The sequence below is a fragment of the Clinocottus analis genome, unplaced genomic scaffold (genome assembly GCF_023055335.1).
Source record: "Clinocottus analis isolate CAN_PGR_092001 unplaced genomic scaffold, fCliAna1.0.p SCAF_2, whole genome shotgun sequence".
NCBI classification, from domain to species: Eukaryota; Metazoa; Chordata; class Actinopteri; order Perciformes; family Cottidae; genus Clinocottus; species Clinocottus analis.
The window spans coordinates 7933714-7953799 of NW_027175931.1; the positions used below are offsets into that span (position 1 = coordinate 7933714).

Here is a 20086-nt window from a genome sequence, read left to right on the forward strand (position 1 = left end):
TTGAGTGGCATGACTCCACAGTCACAGTCTGTATTTAGAGGTGTTTACATGGGGAACATCTGGATAAAGCCTGAGGTCACTGAGGGTGTTCACATTATTCACTCCATAAAAGGGCTTTCCCACGGTGGAGGGTTCAGGCTGGTGGGTTTGACCTTGGGACATTGCAGAAAGACAGACGCTGTGTAGATTTTTTTTTTTCACATGAAAAGAAGAAGAGAGAAACAAAACAAGAGAAAAACTAGTTGATCATTTGTCAATGTGACATCTAACCCTCATACGTACTGTTATTTATTGTGCAACCTGAGCCACTGTAACACAAATAGTTGCATGTAAACTATTAATAATGTATTGACACACAGTATCACTACAATATCGCAAAACTAAAGCGGATCAATATTTTCTTACACACCTAAATAGTGATATGAAATCTTCTGATATTGTATTCTCTAGTAGCCATTTACATTGATGTTAGGGTTTGAACTAGCACTATAAGGCCTGGGTATCAACTTAAATGCCTTTTTGGCACAGACGTAAATGTGTCCACATAAAAAGGTGTTGATAACTAAAGTAACAAAAGCAAAAATATGTACTCTTTTAACAGATAGTACTGGATTCATATTCAAACAGGATTTTGGTACCAGGGAATGCAGCTTTTCCTATTATGAAGTCAAAATATCGGATCTATGTCAAACTTTCAAACAACACTCTTCCCCAAATTATGATCATGCAGCTCAAAAACCAATTGATTGGTGATTATTCTACACACGAGTGAACAAAAAACATAAACTTAGATTAGAAACATAGTTTTTCGGCTATTGTAAAAAAAATAATTAAAAAGCAATTGCGACATGACACACTCGGCGAGTACTGTAGATGATGTTCACTTGAATCTTTATTGTTTTCATCATTCAACATAGATAATAGGTAATCATGTGGTTTAAAATGAGAGGAAAAAAAACAGAGGATTAGCTCAGCCCGTTGGTAAAATATTGCTTGACCTTGAGAGGAACAACACAGCTGCATGGACAGAGAGGTTTCCATTGGCAGGACACAGAAGCACATTTATTCCGGAGGAGATATCATCCCTCTCGGCTTCCTCTTCCTCTTCCTCTCCAGCTTAAAGTCAGAAACGTTTTAACACTGCCAATACGAGAGGTGACTTTGTACACTAGCATAAACAGGTACTCTGAATAAAACCCAACTACTGTTCTATGCACTGAGAAATATACCTACCGATTATCCTACATATCATTGAAATACATACAGTAGGATGGTAGAGTCACAGTACTCCAGTAAACCCACTTTCTCTACTATTCATAATACCATTGAGAAACTTGTATGTAAAGAACAGGACAATATGCAATTTTTAAAAAGAAACTTTGTGTGACTAGTATTTTATACATGTGTGTATTTAATCTTCGAACCACAAATCACCCCCGACATATTTGGCACAATCTTGACAGAGAAATACAACTGCAATGAAAAAAACAACAACAACCAAGTACAAAGGATTTTAAAATAACGCAGAGAGAACATCTAATCTAAACATGCACAAAGTAAGGCAACCTACTGCAGATTTTTTTTTTTAAGATATAGAAAAAGATACAATGTATGCACCAAGAGGAGTGCACCTATTTCTACCACACCTGTAAGGGCTGCTGTCAGCGATGTCTGCTGAGTTTACACTTAGAAATTTAGGCGTTTGGGTTGCTGACCTTGCCAACAGTCTAAGGTCATCACTATTGTTCAGCAGAGGTTACTGGTAGTCTCGCCCGTCATCAATAACTTAAGTAATGCAAAGTATTCTCTTATGCTACAATAAAGCCTTATTGTTGACAGGAAAATATATTTATCATATTCCAGATTTATTCTTTTTAAACTACAGTATGTCTTGGATCATTTTTTCTCCGCTCTACATTCAATTTTGTTTAGCTGTTATTTTTTTTTCTTCGGAAATACTTTATTTATACTGACTTTCTGTATATATCTGTGTGCATACATAGAAATGTGTGTGTTTGTGTGTGTGTATGCACATGTGTACATGAGCCGGGTACAGCTTGTGATGTGTTGGGACGGTTGTGTTTTACAAATCCTTCGTCTTGATGAGCGTAACCAGAGGCTTGTCGTCAGGACTGTAGTCTTCATAGGCGATGGGAGTGGCATCGTACATGGCAGGCCTGGACTTCTTGCCGAATCTGATAAGAAAGCATAAACACAACGACTGGATCAATATTGCATAATCACATACAGTTTCTCTCTGTAGTCCATGTATTTTGTATGAACCAAGCTAGTGATACAGTAACTTTTATTAAAAGGTCACTTTAGGGATTTAGTGTTGCACTTTTATAAGGTCAGCGGGATTCGTAACCGACAGAAAATGAAAGGTCAAAGTGTATGCAGCACATCTTGTGATATCCTAGCCTTTAGCTTAAAATCACGAGAGCTGACACCTCACATAATGCAGAGCGTCTTTTTATGAGACCCTCCCTGCCTTTTAAATGCCCCATGAGCTTTAAACTCAACGTCTACAGACTGTAAATCAGGCTGTCTGCTGGAGATTTAAACTTCCCCAGCTCAAGCTGAGATAATCACCTCTTATAACGTCATCATTATAGAAGAAGAAAAGCTCCTCCACAGAGGAGTAACATACTCCTTATGTATCGTAAACTGATTTGAGCTGCCAGTTTAATCTTGACCTGGGAAACAGTCTTTTTTACTGTCACATGGTCCACGAGCTCCAGGAAAAGGCTGCAAGTGCGCGCACTAAGCAGAGCTCACGTGGCGTCTCTAGGTGTCAGGATAAGATATAAAACCGTGCAAGAGCACAGCTGAGACTGTGAACTGACCTTTATCTGTGAATGTGCTTTACTTACTTTTGCATTTTTCCATACATGCATAATGCTCTGACATCAATAAACACTCTTCCTGAGAGAATTTGTTGTCGATCCGTCAATATATTCAGATCTCGTCACTGACCTGGCGTGGCGGATGGAAGCGATGGCGTTGCTGAACTCGCTGTCGATGCTGCGGCAGTTGTAGAACTCCTGGTAGGCGTGGCGCGACGAGCCCTGGTACTCGATGCGGCTGATGCGGCAGATGCCCACGATGAGGATGATGAGCATGAGGACGAAGGCCACACACAGCGCTCCGATGATGATATAGAGGGAGTGACGGGGCATGTTGGTCAGGGTGTCCTCAGTGTGTGCTGGTTTCCACTGCAAGTCTGAGACACACACACACACGCACGCACACACACACACACACACACACACACACACACACACACACACACACACACACACACACACACACACACACACACACACACACACACACACTTTAAATCAAGTCTTTTCTCTGTAATTAGGGATGTGACTTTTGTCCCAAAAAGGAAGGTGAGTCCCCACATTGTGATTATGTTAAGAGATGTATGTGCCCACAACATGTGTGTGTGTGACACATAAACACACACACACACACACACACACACACACACACAGATAGACAGACAGGCTGACTTACGGATCTCACAGCTGGGCCCCACCCACCCAGGTGGACAGTGACAGGTGAAGCTATTTGATTGGTCAACGCAGGTGCCTCCATGGTGACAAGGATTGCTCTCACACTCGTTAAAGTCGACCTCGCACTTCTCCCCTGAGTGGACATGTAAGGTTGCGTTCAATAGCTGGCATAACACATGCAAGAGGCTCACAATATTCTGACTCCTGATGCAGCTGTTTACAAATCCAGGTCTAACACCCAATAATTGTGATGCGTCACTCTCATGTTATATCATGTGACTCATAGTAATAGGTCACTGGTCTGGTCATGGCCCCAGTGCTCACCGAGGTATCCAGGTGGGCAGGCGCAGGAAACATTGAGCCCTGCACTCTCACAGTGGCCTCCATTTTGGCAGAGCATCTTCAGACAGGGATCCTTGTAGATTTCACAGTGTCTGCCTGCACGCACACACACAGAGAGAGAGAGAGAGAGAGAGAGAGAGAGAGAGAGAGAGAGAGAGAGAGAGAGAGAGAGAGAGAGAGAGACATGTCTATTAAAACCATAATACACAATAGTCTATGTAGAAGTAAAGCTATCTCACTGATGTGTGCCTGCGTCTAGAAATGATCAAACTTTCTGATATACACTCACACACACACACACACACACACACACGCATACATACTTACCTTCAAACTGTGGAGTGCAGACACACTCGTAGGCATTGATGAGATCCCTGCAGGTGGCGTAGTTCTGGCAGGGGGCAGACAGACACTCATTGTACTCCTCTTCACAGTACAAGCCATGGTAGCCTTAATGGGACACACAACAGTATGTAATAATGTAAGAGTCAATTAATAATTAATCATGTTATTTTGCTGATGCAACCAGAAGATGTTTTAGCCTTTGGGGTTTTGCTGAAAATGCTGAATTTAACTGTGATCAGCAGATACTATACGTGTCATTAGCTTTTACTGATCTTACTTCTCAAATGTTGTGGTGTAGCATTTGGGGGTGCTATGGGACATGCGTGTCTGTAAAACAACCTTGGACTCATCATGAACATTAAGATTAGTCATCACTTTTTTTTCTCTCTATAATGCTCCACAATCATTTTAGATGTTCTTTCTTCACTGCTGGTCCACAGGGAAAAAAAACAATCAAACATGCACAAGACACAGCTAACAGTGTGACAACACATGTTTGGATCTACTTTTTAGATTGAATCAGTCGGAAAAGTGTGGATATATTGAAAGCCCAGTATTTTGCCCCTGAGTTTCAGTGGCAGTGGGCTTCAGGTCGAATGACATGCAGTGCACTGTGTCTTCCATAGGATGGCAGCTGTGTACCGAGGCAGGATAGGCCTGCATCATCCGAAAACGCTTTCAGTGTATGAGTAGCAGAATCACTTCATCCGTTTGTCAGATAATATTTAGAAACTTCAAAAATAAAAATACAAGTCGGAATGTACCGATTGTTTCTGTTTAACTCTGCACTGCTTAAACAGGTTGTGGACTATGAAGATATAAGTAGAAACACCGGGAAAAACTCAAGAACAGAGTGAATATCAGAATGTGTGTCAGTCCCTGTGTATTTAAATCTGCAGCAGGCCGAAAAAACAGATGCAATCTATGTAAATGCTCTGATAATTGGATGTACCTTCCTATACCTGATCACACTCGCAGCTGCTCTTCATAGAAACGCTCTACATCTACGACTTGAGAACCCAAATCACCAGAGGACCAAAGTCTCTCGAGTCCTTGCACGACTCGTGGAGCAATCTGTTTTCATTAGCTCTGCTCCTACTTCCACTACATTTCTTAACTGAGTCCCAGTGCTGACAAAGTTTCAGCAAAAAACCTCCCTGGGCCTTAGCTAACATGTGTTTGGGGAAGGAGAGGGGGAATTAATGAGGAGCCCGGTTTCGAGCCTCTTGGGTCCCTTCTGTGAAATGCCAGTGAAATGTCAAGTGCTTTTCCAAGACTGTCTGCTTTCAGTGAGCTGGCTGCTGGGCTGGCAGCCTCTCATGTGAGCGGGATTACCGGAAGCTAAAAGATAGATCCTTCTACATATCAGCTCTCTGGCAGCCTTCTTTCAGACAGCCAACCGGCATTTACACAATGCACACACACACACACACACACACACACACACACACACACACACACACACACACACACACACACACACACACACACACACAGTCACACATTAGCACACTTATTCGTGGCAGATAAGCACACATACTGTATCCATGATCACACACACACACAGACAAACACTTATACCTCAGAAACCAGCTGGCATTCTGATGAGCTGAAGACAAATGTAAATTGCGCTCCAAATTACTTTGTGCGCTAGTGTGTGTTCACAGAAATGTCTGCTAATTACAAATCACCAATTTCACCAATCCCGTTAGACTGGGCGGTCTGTGTGGAGACATTTGATTGGATGGCGGAATCTGTTCAACTCGCATAGTCACAGACACAGACAATTGATTGCTAGTCCTCCCCCCCCCCCACCCAACTCCTCCTCACACACGCGCACACACACACACACACACACACACACACACACACACACACACACACACACACACACAAACACACAGAGGATGACAGGGGAATGAGATGAGGTAAACGGTAGGGAGTGAAAGACAAGAAAGGACAAGGGGCCCTTAGAAGAAGAAGAAGATAAATACGGGGAAAAATTTGAACGAAATGCAAAATTAAGAAAAAAATAAGACTCAGGCTATGGGGAAGAAAAAAAGATATCTAAATAATTGGAAAGCAATGGACGACTGCTCTGCATGCCGCGACACGGCAAAAGTGAAAGCATTTGAATAAACGTGAAGAACATGACTTATGGAGGGATTATGGGCGCAAGGCATCACTCAAATATTTAGGAAACTGTTTCTCAGGTTAGAAAAGGAGCTAGAAAAAAAGCTCATACATCACATGAAGTACAAATCAATAAGTGAAAGAACGGCTCTGTGGCAATTCATCTGTGTCCTGCAGACTAAACGATAAAGATATGTCGATACCATCCTGGTTAAAGCGAGGGAGACAACAATAAAAGCTGCTGTAAGAATGGAAGAAGATCCAGATGGTAAATGGCTGATACATCTGACTGACAGATGGTATAAGCACAGTAAGGGCAAAGTGTCAAATTATGTTTATGGGCCAGTGGGAAAGTCATCTATCTCACCATCCTAGCGAGGTAATTGCAAGCCAGTGGATAATGACAAGTCATCATTCCACTCAATTGATTTCATCACAGAGGCATCGACGCAAGCGCTGCAATCGTCCCGTCTAAAAATATGATTTACCCGGGCGATATTTACTGCTCCTCTTGAGCCTCAGCCTATATGATGGAAATCTTTTCACTTTTCACTAAGCTCTGTGTGCCGCCTGTAAAGACAGATTTCGAGTGCAAGGTATCTTGGAGAATTGGATGGCTTTTTGAATGGGAGTATCAATCCGAGGCCCAAGGGGTCCCAAGATAATAATAGTGACTTTTAGAAACATTTTTTTGGGATGGAAAGTGTCATAAAGCTTTGGGGAGAAATGTTGATAGGCTGTCCTCTTTTTAGCATGAACAAAATAGTTCAGTTCAGGATCTATTTTCAAGCAACAATCTGATTGAGATGCTTTTGTAAGACTCCTGCAGCACAAACACTCACAATACCTGTCTGTATCTTGAAGGTAAGTTCAGACTCTATCCAGTCCAATGGCTCATGTGACATTGACAAGTCGAAATTTGGCAAGAGTTGCAAAGTCCTATAACCGATGCCCTTTTTTATTAAGTAGTATACTGTTTAACAAATATGAGCTGTCCCACCTTTAACTGACTTTGGCTAAATATGGCTCCTGATCTCCACAGCAGGATGACATCGTCTGCCAGCAGCAGCCAGAGCCTTTCCGAAAAACCTTACTAAACAGCTCACCTGGGACACACAGACACCTGTAGCTGTTGCCCACGCTGCGGCAGACGCCATGGGCGCAGGGGTTTAGGGCACAGAAGTCCACGAGCTGGGCGCATGTCGGGCCGGTGAAGCCTGCTGTGCAGCTACAGCCGAAGCCCAGGGGCCCGGGGCCCTGAGCGTAGCATGTCCCGTTATTGTGACAGGGTCCGGAGGCACACGGATCCACCTTCTGCTCACATGTAGCACCCTGGTAGCCTGCAAGAGAGGAGAGGGTGTGAAATACGTTGAGAGAGAAAAGCACAAAAATAATAAACATCCTCATATACCTGGAAAAAAAACCCGAAGCTATAAAGCTGCCAGTACCTTTGGTATCAACACAACGTGCTGACCTTATCAACTGGATGACATTACGCAACAGAGCTGAGGTGCCAGAGCAGCCCCATTGCCAATTCTGCAGGTGTAACCCTTCTCTAATTTGCTCATTTCAAGGCTTCAAATGAACCCACTTGCAGCAAGGTGGGAAGAGTGGCAGAGCAGGGGTTGTGTAAATTTAAATCAGGTGCTGCAGTGCACTGTGGGACATCCACTTTGGCATGGGCGACTCTACTGTTCATCAAGCCTGCCTCAAAGCATACTTTGGTGCATGCAAAGACCTTTTCACTTGAATGTAGAGTGAGTTTTGTCATTGCTTTGATTCAAAAACATGTTTACACAAACTCAACATATGATTTTGTATGTCTTTAGGGTTGTTTTTGATGTTTTGGAGCCTTCTTTTTTTATAGTTTCAATCTTTGCAACCATCCGAGGGCAGCAGGAATCATGCGTTTGTTCCATATGCAGCATCTTAAGCCACTTAACTTCAGGGATGCACACATGCTTCATTCAGTGTGGGTACCTTGATTAAATGTCATGGCACAGCACAAGTGAGTCAAATTATGTACAGAACAATATTCCTGCTTGCACAACCAGCAATTTATTCCATGTAGATATATCCCTGTCGCAATAATTCTGTTACTGACTTAGTATTTTAGGACATTTTGAAGACGTTTTGTTAAACACACCATTACGCATTCTTTCCAAGAGTTAGATGACCATATTGATCCCCTCTAATGTATGTGGGCTTTGAATCTACAGCCTGGAGGCAATTAACTTAGCTTAGCATAAAGACTGGATGCAAGGGGCAACAGCTAGCCTGGCTCCTTCCAAAATTTGGAAATGCTACACGCCGATCAGCCCTTCTTAAATTCACTAAACAACACAGTGGACCTCATTTATTTAAATCACAGATGAACATAAACGTAAACATTTTGTGACAGCCATACAAGAGTGCCAGGTTAAACCTTTCCCCTCGCCTCCAGCATTAATGCTAAAATAAGCCAACAACCTGTTTGTTGTATTCATATTCTATTGGACTTCTCATGTCACCCTCAGGGGGAAAAGAAAATACCAGTCTTTCTCAAAATGGAAAACTATTCTTTTAAGGTTTTGCAGAAGTTAGAGTGACAGCACTGATAGATGATAATATACCGAGAAAAATACAGCACGTGATTTGAATCTGTCATGATTTGTTATCTGCTATAACAAATCATCATGCTCTTTTGTTTTATCTCATCCTCCTCGTTGTGAAAGACAAAACCAGACTGTGAAAGCAGCTCAACACAACACTAATAGTTGCTGTTGACAGGAACGACTAAACCGCCGTGTTAAAGGAGAGTGGTGGTGTTTCTGCCATGTTTTTCGCTATGTGTGTTGAAGCCACTGGTTTCTTCTTCACATCCTCTCATTAGCATGTGAGCCGCTGCTATGCTCACCTAACCTCATCTAAAAATAACTTCCTCCCGCTTTTCTTCAACCCTTCTCCTCCTCTGTCTTCACCTCCCCATGAGAGCTAATATTGTGCTGCAGAGCGTGCACAACTCTGCTGTGTACATGTATACACCTTCACAGTAATGTACAGTGGGCTCTCTGATTTACAGGAACACTGTAGTAAATCTGTGCACGCTCCATTGAGCTAATGAAGAAATCTCTCCTAAGCATCCATTGATCTGTAAGACTTTACTTCACTGGGTGAGGAGGTTATTTATCATTCAACAGCAGAGAGGCAAGAGTAATCCGCTGCAGAAATCTCACCCAAATCTCTCTCTGAGTTCCTTTTTCACGGCTCTCCCTTTCCACTCACTTGCTAAACACACAGATGCTCTTGCATACGTTTAATGCTGAGATTTGTATTTAATCTGTCATAGTTTATTCCCCTGCTTTCCGCTGTGTTTAGCTTCTTTGCGTTGCCGAAGAATTTGCACCTTTTGAGCTCAAACAGTTTATTCCACACACACACACACACACACACACACACACACACACACACACACACACACAGTAACATGGGACATGGCTGACATGGAGGTGTCTCTTTATTCCTGCTGCGGCATTGAAACCTGCCAACATTAAAAGCAGTTAACAGTTTAAATTTAGCCCGCTCTCTCACTCCCCCGCCCTGATAGATCTGACTGGAGGCAGTCACATCCTGACATGAACACTTCCTCCTCTGTCAGTGTGTATATGTGTGTGTGAAAGAAAGTTAACAATGTGGCAGTCTCTCATGAGGAGTGAGAGTGTAAAATCGACCTCTGTGAAAGTCTTATTTTTAATGTTATTGTAATACAGATCTGACCTCTTCGGGAGAAAAACTGGAAGGCAGCCAGAGTAGAGACCTGCTCAAATGTCAGACTCTACAATTTTTGATATCCAATGCATCTTATTTTTGTATTAAATTGTAAACATGTGAACATAAATAGCAATACGGTCTGATTATATGGCAACATCCCACGAGGTCCATTTAGTTTTTGTAGCGCTGGAGAAAGCTGTTGGTTGTTTGAGATATGCTGTTGACGGGGAAACAAACAGAAGTGAAAATATTACCTTGCATCCCCGCAGGGTGAATCTATTTTAACATCCCCGCCTCCCTCAAATGAAAATACAGATTTTGCTCTCGTCGGGATCACATAGTTGATGACATCTGCGACAGGTGTCATGACATCCGCCAATGTTTTTATTGCTTCCGTGTGTGCAGAAACATTGCATTGGGGTCGACGTGTATCTGGGCCTCTGTGCGTGTTTGAGTGTGCTTATTTCTATGTTCTTGGAGGACACGACTGTATTAATCAACTCCTCCTGATTATTTACTGTAAAAGCATCCGACTTCTTTTCTGTGCTCGACAAACACGAACAAACGGACAGAAAAGAACTTCTGCTCCAAACAAGGAGACGAGGACTTGGAATGAATGCTGGAGGAACAACAAACCTTTTAATACATTTTGTATTCTCCTTCCTCTTTATTACCTCTCCCCGTTTTACATACTGATAGGTTTTACCCAAGAGATACGTCCTTTTTTGATACAAGATTAAATATGCTCTTGTACTTGGGAACATTACATGTTTTCTGATGTAAAACATTGCCTTCTACTTTTTGATTATTTGTCCAAAGGCTGTTTAGATTTAGATAATCTTCCCCTGATGTATTCATCAGTATGGACACGCATCTCTGTGTGCCTCTCTAACACACAAACTTGTTTTTGTCACTAAGGACATTAAAACGACTTAACCCACCATAACATAAACGCTACACTTTCTTTAAAACCTCTTTAACCCCAGTTGAGCCCCAGACATCTCAAAAATGTTGAATGTTTTGCATACCCATACTACATACAGAATATCCCCTAAAAGAGCTATTTGAATAATATCATAATGTATAATATACAAAAAAAACAAAACACTTGAGACCAGTTAAGAGTTTTGTATGTCAGTGTGTGTGTTACTGGTTTATTTGTTGATGATAAAACACAGGAAAGAAAAAAAGAAGGAAAAAAAAGGCACAAAAAAAGAAAAGATTCCAGGATGAACTTCCTCATTCAAATGATGAATATGATTAGACAGATTTTTAGTAATTAATTTACTGTGCATTCCGTGAATCGTAGTTTTAGATCCACTAAGAGAAAAAATGCCCTAACTTTCCTCCTGGACCTTGGACACCTCTGGTTCCAATATAGAGGGGCTCTGCTCAAGCAGATGCACCAATAATTACCATAAGTAAGTCATATTTCAGGCTGAATTATGGTTGATATCTTGCTGAGGCTTTGTTTGACAAGGTCAGTGGTGGTGCTGGCGGATTCCAGAAATGTTTTTCCAGAAAGGTGAGCTTATCATGTGTGGCATCAAGTTAAGGATAATACAATAGATTTTTCCATAACTTGGGGAACTCTCTCGAGTCACTTTCGAGTCCTCTCGAGTCGTATTTATGATTAATGTTAATGATATGTAGAATTGTGTTATAAACTTGTAAAATGGATTTATATGCTCTTGTTAGGCCGGGCTTTGTAGGTTGTTTTTTTTTGCTATGTCACATCAGTTGCTCTGGTGTCAATTCATGGGAGTATGAGGGCTTGGAGAGCGAGGAAGACTTCCTGATGAAGAATTCAGCCCCCATTTTTGAGGTGTGTGCGGGCATTTTGATTCAACTATTGATTGATAATTTGCTAAACAGCGTGTGCTATTCTGAGACATCCTTGTCTATGGATTTCCTATTTTGAGTTTGTATGAGTTGGAGCTCTTCTTTTTTTCGGGTCGATTATTTTCTTGCTCATATTGAAGTTTTACTATTTTTTATTTTATCATGATCCTTTTTAACATTTATTACGGTCTGTCCATTGAGGGAGAAGAATCCCTCCTCAGTGTACGCTTTCTGAGGTTTATGGCATTTTTACCACGCTGAAGTTTTTTTTTAGGACAGAGTTTTTCTCAATCCAAAGTGACAATCCAAATACAGAGGCGTTGTCTGCTGTACAGATTATAAAGCCCCGAGGCAAACTTATATATACATTGAAAGAATTTACTTGACTTTCTGTATCTATTTCAAAACAAACTGCCTAAATATTTCAAGCTGTTCACCCTTCAGCACAAACTCTTACCACTCTTACCATGCCGGCAGCGGAACAGTGAGCCAACAGCCATCAGTCATTTTATTATTTTATTATGTGCTTTTCCTTCAGTGACATCTCAAAAGATCTTCTGTGAAAAAGAGCTATATGTTAAATGGTTTATCATATTGCAAAGTTGGACACGTCTTTCTCAATGCTATATGAGTCACTTTGATAATTAAACCCCAAAAATGGTCCAAGGCAGTTTTCCAGATTGATTTAATGTCCTACATGAAAAATAAATGCACAGAGGTAATTTGTCCAAAAGGTCCCTCGGACTCAGAATTATCTAATAAGCTGAGGACATTTTTAAAAGCCCTCTTTCAACAAAGTCTCCCTACACTAATTTAGAGGTGCTGGCATGGTTCTCAGCTGCCTTTCTCTTGTTTATGGAAACGTGGTGGATTATGAATGACTTTTTTCATTGGAGACCTTGTTCTTCTTGGCAGCTGCAGATGAACAATTCAGTCAGGTGTTTCAGTGTGAGTGAGACCTCCTACAGATCGAGAATTAACTGACTGCTGGGAGCTGTACCTGGAACAATGAAACAACCTTCCCACCAGCTTTTACAGCCATCTGATGTTTCTTTATTTATGCAGTCAGTGCCATTGTTATCTAATGTGTCCCCTGTATTCTGTGAATAAACACACAATCCTTATACACCGTTGCCGGTACATGGTGCACGTTAATCACAAAGTGGTGCGGTTTTATTGAGAAATGCAGTTTTGCGGTCACAGATTTCCCCAGAGAGGCGGATGCAGGTCGCTGAGGCTATGAAGACTAATTAGGATAGAGGAGGAAGGTTTAAATTAAGCATCTCAGTGGCACAGATACTGTTAAACACTCAGAGTGTATAATAACTGGAATCAGACAGCTGAAAAATGCACACACTATTGCAGTATTCACACACTTTTTCCTGTCTATGTCCCCACTCTGTTCGTTTGTGATATTACAAATGTTAATGAATTGGGTTCCTACCTTCGGGACAGTAGCACCTGGGCCCGGCCAAGCTGCTGAAGCACGTGGCTCCATTCTTGCAGGGCTGAGAGAGGCAGTGGTCAACCTGCAACTGGCAGCGCTCCCCTTCATAACCTGAGAGAAAAGCATTTCATAATGAGACTACTTTTTATTTATTTCAGTCAAATGCAGCGAAGTGCGAGCTGCTTAAGATTGAGCAACTCGCAGTAAACAGGCAAGTGGTGAGTTTTGTTTTTAACTTACAGTTTAATTGTTTTTTACTCGCATATAAATGTATGTCTATTGTTTATTGGAAATATTTTTTGGTTGAACCCCAACAAGAGAAACAGCTAATAAGGATCCAACTAATGATATACATAATTATGTATTGACGTCATTAATGTCTACAAATGCCACCATTTGAATAAGCCACTAAAATGACTGACTTTTCTCTGTATGCATATTTTTTCCTTTTTTAGTTTTTTCTCGTCAGCACAGCGCCCTAATGGGGACTGACAGGCAATCAGTGGTCACCTTCAACATTTACCTTCCTACCAGAGGCCCTCGCTTCAAGTACCTGCCCTCAAACAACAAGGTCAACGGTTCAATACGATCTCATCTCTGTTCCTGTGCTCTTATTCAGAGATTCCTCAGACAATAAGAGAGGCTTCCCGTTGTTATATCTGCACAGCTCGAATCAAAACAAACCAAGATTAACACAGGCTGAGACTAATAGCCTTCTACACGAGTGTACACATTGTCTGTGTATAAAGGCATCATCCAAAATAATGCACACACGGACACACGCACCTGGTGGGCAGGTGCATGAGAAGTTGCGACCTTCACCACCTTGTCTAACGTCGGTGCAGGTGCCGTTGCTGTGACAAGGTCGGCGGTGGCAGGCATCGAATTCCTCACAGAAGATTCCAGTGTAGCCGTCCTCACACTCGCAGAAGAAAGTGCTCTGCAAAACACACACACACACACACACACACACACACACACACTTTTCACAAGTCAAATCAACAAGCCTTGAAGGTGAAAGGACCAGAGATAACGATGAAAGAAAGAAAATCTTGTGAAACAGAAATAATGAGATTGCAGGTTGTAAAATTATTCAGTAACATAACAATGCACTAACAAGCAGCAGTGATACGGTTTGATTTGCTCAAACAGTGAAGGGAGAGATAATGAGAAAAAGAGAGAAACCGTGAAATCCTCTCTGCAACGCCTCCCTCTGTTTTTTTGTTCGTTTTCTAGCACGTCGAGTGAGAATCTCTTGTAGTTTAATGTATGGATGCAGAGGGCACTAATGGGTCCCAGGTGGTTCCTTCTACTTCTCTGTCTTCAGAGGTGCGGCGATACCAGACCCGAGACCCACATACATTTTGATCACATAAAGAATGAAGCAGTTATTCCTCACTGTAAATGTTGCATTGCCCGTGTTCTTTTGTTTTCTGTTGTGCTCGGCGTTGTTCTCTGCTAAGTGAAACCCAGGGAGAAGTTTCTCTTCTGCTTCACTTCTGTGAATAATGACCAAAATGCACTCGACACAATGCCGCAGCCGCAGTGATAAAAGTTGGGTTGAAATCAAAAGAAAAGTTTTCTTCTGTTTAATGTACAGACACATAATTGTTATGGAAGCTGTGACGTGAGCTGCAAGTATCTGGATGCTGGAATGTTCTCCTGTTCCTTTCAGCTTCATTCCCATCGTAACTTATGTGTTGTCTTGACAAGAAGAACATGATGTCTCACCTCGGAGGGCTGTGTGATACATTTGCCTTTCCCAGAGCACTGAGGGTCGCTGAAGCTGCTGCCGGGCTCCACGCAGCTGCTGGCTTTCACCGTCAGGTTGAGCCGCAGGGTGACCTCCGGGGCTGTGGGGGCGCCAACACGCAGCACACCTACCGCACAAGAGTTGAGGGCCTTTCAAAAATGTTCATGTGGCGTTTTCATACATTCAATCATCACATTTCAAAAATATGTACCACAGGCAAGCAGATATTATTAAATAAATGAGCCCCGTAGCTTTGTAGAGAAAATGTCTTAATTATAGAGAGGTTTATGAATAAGAATATACAACGACAACGGCACGGCATGAGACAATGATGGTATGCTAGTTGTACAACTGCCATCTCCACAACTGTTGGATAGCATGCCGTGACAGTTTATACAGATATTCATGGTCCCCAGAGGATGAATCTTTTTCTTTATTTTTCTTTATTTTACTTTTCATCTCGTGCCAAAAATTTCTCCTTGGAGATTAATAAAGTACTTTTCAACACACGGTTGTCATTTGTGGATTTGAGTGAAATGTCTTACCAACTATTGAAAGAAATGCCATGACATGTTTGTCATTGTCGTCCCTCTCACTATGCTTTTATGTATTTAGTTTTATTTACCTTCGGGGATTCCATGACTTTTCATGTCGTGCCATCATCAAGTTTCCATTCATCCATTACTTTAGTTTCAAACTAAATATAACTATCATGAACAGTGTATTAATATTGCACGGGTTGAAGTGTTTGACGTGTGTTTGTGGTCCACTGCGAGCTCAGCTGGTTGTGCAGCCTGACAGCAGCAGAGTGAGAGAGGACTTGCGGTAGCTCTCCTTCACACAACAGGGATGAATCAGCTGAAGGAGCTGTGCACAGCTGCCAGAGTGTCCTGCATGGGGTGCGAGGTGTTGTTCATCGGGGATGATAGCTTCGCCATCAATGACCTTCCCATTAGCCTTAACTGTACTTTGTGTTTTGCGCTAAAAGCAATGTTGGCATGCTAACACTCTAAACTAAAAGGGTGAGCATGATAAACATTAAATCTCCTAAATATTAGGATGTCACTGCATTGTCATTGGGAGTATTGGGCATTTCGCTGACTGTGCATAGCCTCAAAGAGCAGCTAGCATGGCTGTAGACTCGTAGGGTTGTTAAAATATGCTTTAGGGCATATTTTAAATAACTCCCTCGCTCAGGCGCACCGTGCTGCCAAAAAAACAATTAACCCCCATGTGGCTAAAGGTGTTAAGAAAAGAAGTGATGCAGGCAGCTCTTCAGTGTGACTGAAATAGAGTGCATGCGTCTCCGTCTTGTCGCTCTGGGTCGAGAAGTTCAGAACATCTCTTATTATATCTTCAATCAAAGCTGACAGCGGTATGGGCGCTTGGATAAAAATAGCCACAGACTGAATATTAACGGCCATTTTTTTAGAGCCTGACCTGAGCCAATGAGCTTGCGAGTTCACCAATGACGAGACTTCGACAACGCAATCCCCTCAACCAACCAGCGGTCCGACAAAACAACTCATGATTACCCGTCGCCCCCCCCCCCCGACAAAATGATCGTCAGCCCAATGACACCGAATGTTGGACCTGCAGAGTCACCGCTCCATCAAATTGTTAAAGCTCATTGCCGACATTCAGATCCAGTGACGTGTGAGGAGGTAAATGCAATGTCACTGCACGCTCCTCCCTCCTTACTGACGCTTTGCATGCATCTTCCTCTTGCAGTTTGACCTTCATCCTTCCCTCCTTCTGTATCCTCTGTCTTTCTCTCTAATCCCTTTCTGTTTTGCCATCTCTTTTTTCCAGTCTTCCTTCCTCCTTATCTGACTCTTGCTCTCTCCCACCTTCCATTATCCTTCTCTCTCTCCCTCTCCCTCTCTCTCTCTCTCTCTCTCTCTCTCTCTCTCTCTCTCTCTTTCTCTCTCTCTCTGAATGCAGACGCTGTTTACCTCCAAGTTCGAAGCCATGTCAAGGTCGGAAGACAAGCAGCTTAGTGAGACAGCATCAGGTATGTTCATCACACACAGAGGTCAACCAGCCTTCCAGTCAAACAGTGAGACTCTAACTACCCCCCTCCAGCAACTCTTTCACAACATTGTGTATATGTGAAGCGCAGTATCGAAATACAGATGGAATATCAGCATAAATAGCCAGGTTTTTTTTTTTCCCCAATATGCAAATATAATATTTTGACTCATGTATGCAAATATTATGCGATGCTCCCCAATGTCATGTCAGGAATAAACGCTGTAAATACAATTTATTTAGATTTATTAATTCCTTAGATGTGTTTGGCTCAGTTGTAAATGAGCTATTTTGAGGTATTTAAAAGATGTTTCCTCGGATGAACAAATTAAAAGATACAAACAGAGATAATAAAAGTATAATTACAATTATTGTGGGTAAGATTCTATTTTTCCAATGAACTTTAGGTATTCTACAGCCTCTCTCCCACTTCCTCACAATAGGATGAAGAAAAAGAGGTGATATATATGACATTGTATGCTTAAAGACATGACATCTTACTGAGGAAGTAGTTTTGTCCCAGAGGCAGCGTGCGGTCTGGCACCACCAATCCATCGGGAGCCTGCAGGAACCACATGGTGGTGCCGTTCAAAATGGAGGAACGGAGGAAACCTTCTTCATTCACACGCCACAGCACTGGAGCTCCACTGGCATTCACAACCACCCTAATTGGAGAGATGAAGCAAGGGAGGGAGGGATGAAGGATGAGGACATGAACGGGGAGGAAGAATCAGAAATAGGCTTTCTCCACAGTTTGGACCAAATCACAAATTTATAGAGATTGTCGATGATCCCTTTTTAATTGGTGACAGTTCTCAGCTGCTCTTTAAGCTTCTGTACTGCATGTTTGCAGCATTTAAATAATGGATGGGACCAGAAAAAATGATATATTAAAAGCGCCAGAAAAGAAACACATCATTATTTTGCACATCGAGAGAAAACTTGATTCTTAAATCTTTACTTAAAATGTCAACAAAATCTGCATAAAGGTCCACGATGTGAACTTCTCTACTTCTTTTTATCCTTATTTCAGTCAACATAAGAAGATAATAATAATAATACAATATAATTTTCCATTCATGTTGGTCAGCAGCAACAAAGCACGCTGACAGTCAGTGTCTTACTGGCTGGCACTTTATCCCGTGTTTGAATCCAACCTGTGTGGTACTCCATTCTGGCATCATGGGCGGGTCTGGGGAGTAATGGCTGTCAGTAGTTTGGCCCAGTGTGGGGTAAAGGGGGGGGGGGTTGCTTCCTGTTAAAACACTTCGACCCTCATGAACACGAGTATCGTCGGAGGCTGACCTTCATCAGGACCTCAGACGATTTGTACAAAATAGTAAAAACCAAGACGGACCAAATAGAAACTGAAAAAGCAGCAGGTTCAACATGGAAAGAGATGAATGGACGAGAGCGAGCACAAACGAAATGTGGACAGACTTTGATACTTAAAAAATACCGTCGACAAAATTGCAGTCCATTTTTGATGCTGCTGCAAGGCCTCTCCTCCATACACTGCCATGAAGAAGACAGACATAACATGTCTAACCAGATGAGCAGAAACCATGAAATGTATTGATCATATTCATGATCCTCATGAGATGAACCCTTCCATTCTGGGCCTTATTCTAGCACCAACCCCAAGGTGTCAAAAGGGATGAAACAGGGTTTCTGATAGAAAACCTTAGTGAGGACAATATTGGATATATGTCTCAGTAAAGAAACAATATTTATTTTAAAATCACTCCAACAACCCAAATGATATTGCTTTGTCTCTATTTGGATGCCTTTTCAGGTTGAGGATCCTCACTCATTCATATCTCTAACCATTCACATTTTTAGATAAACAAACGACTACATCTGTACTCTTAGCATTTGTGCATCAAAAATTAGTATTATCACCACCTCGACACTCAGAGAGCAGCAGCTGAAACTGTGTCACAGTGACAAAACATATTTAAAATAAATAGCCGATGTGTGTTCAACGTTTAAATGTGTTTATTACACTAAATATAATTGGATGGTTGGCTTCACACAAGTGGACACATACGCGGTTAACCACAAGCTGTTTGATTTGTAGGAACATGCACACGTCGCGTGGGTGTGTATCTGTGAGTGTGCACCTCTGTGTCTGTCAGCGGCTAATCTCACATTCTGTTTGGGGAAACGACATAATATTTTCGTTGCGCAGTTATGGCTTCATGCTCAAGGGTCTCTCACTGTTGCGGTGACTCACTCGTTTTTAAAACACCTTTTATTGCATTTTCTATGCTGCAGTGAACTGTCTCCTCTCTCACTACTCTTAACCGACCGCCGGTCGGTTGGTGCCGTCAGTGATAACGCCGCTGAATGCTTCTCCAATCCACATCCTCTACTCTAGGGATAACTAGTACACACAGTGCTGCGTACCTGTGTACCTCACTTTCATTGTTTTAAACTTTGGGTTAACCTCTATTGGATGACTGATAACGACACTACCAGTACAAACACCGCTGTACCTCACCGACACCTTGGTGAGTTGATTTTGTTTTTTGATACGACGACTTGCATTTCAATTGCCAGGATTCACTGCTGCTTGTTTTGGAGTTTTAGGATGCCTCAAAGGCCATTTGTTAATTGTATTTATTCAATCACACAATACAGCTGGCAGAAATCTGCACTTTACTGAGTGCACCTTTCTAGTTTCCGCTGCACACCTGTATCAGAGAGATACAAGAGGCTAACCAGTACGAGAGCCAATATTTAGGACAATGCTTTAAAAAAAGGCCACCTTTACATGGGCCAACGTCAGAACTCCATAAATGGCCCACTGTCGGGAATAGATCAGGATATAAAAATAACATAATTAGGTTTTGTTATCGACGGAAGGCAAGTTGGAGCGTCACAAGTGAATGGCTTTCCAAAAGATGGTGGACAGGCGTC

General features: G+C 42.1%; 1 protein-coding gene across 1 annotated transcript in view; it reads right to left on the reverse strand.

Annotated features, from left to right (window-relative positions):
- Positions 1–874: 874 nt before the first annotated feature.
- Positions 875–20086, reverse strand: part of dner (delta/notch-like EGF repeat containing) — a 49676-nt gene continuing 30464 nt past the window's right edge. Inside the window, exons 4-13 of the mRNA XM_068585748.1 lie at positions 17666–17829; positions 15112–15260; positions 14167–14320; positions 13378–13491; positions 7448–7681; positions 4191–4313; positions 3846–3959; positions 3523–3654; positions 2977–3223; positions 875–2195 (exon numbers count right to left, since the gene is read on the reverse strand). Coding sequence (XP_068441849.1) covers positions 2084–2195; positions 2977–3223; positions 3523–3654; positions 3846–3959; positions 4191–4313; positions 7448–7681; positions 13378–13491; positions 14167–14320; positions 15112–15260; positions 17666–17829 — 1543 coding nt within the window. The 3' untranslated portion in view covers positions 875–2083. The remainder of the gene's footprint in view (positions 2196–2976; positions 3224–3522; positions 3655–3845; positions 3960–4190; positions 4314–7447; positions 7682–13377; positions 13492–14166; positions 14321–15111; positions 15261–17665; positions 17830–20086) is intronic.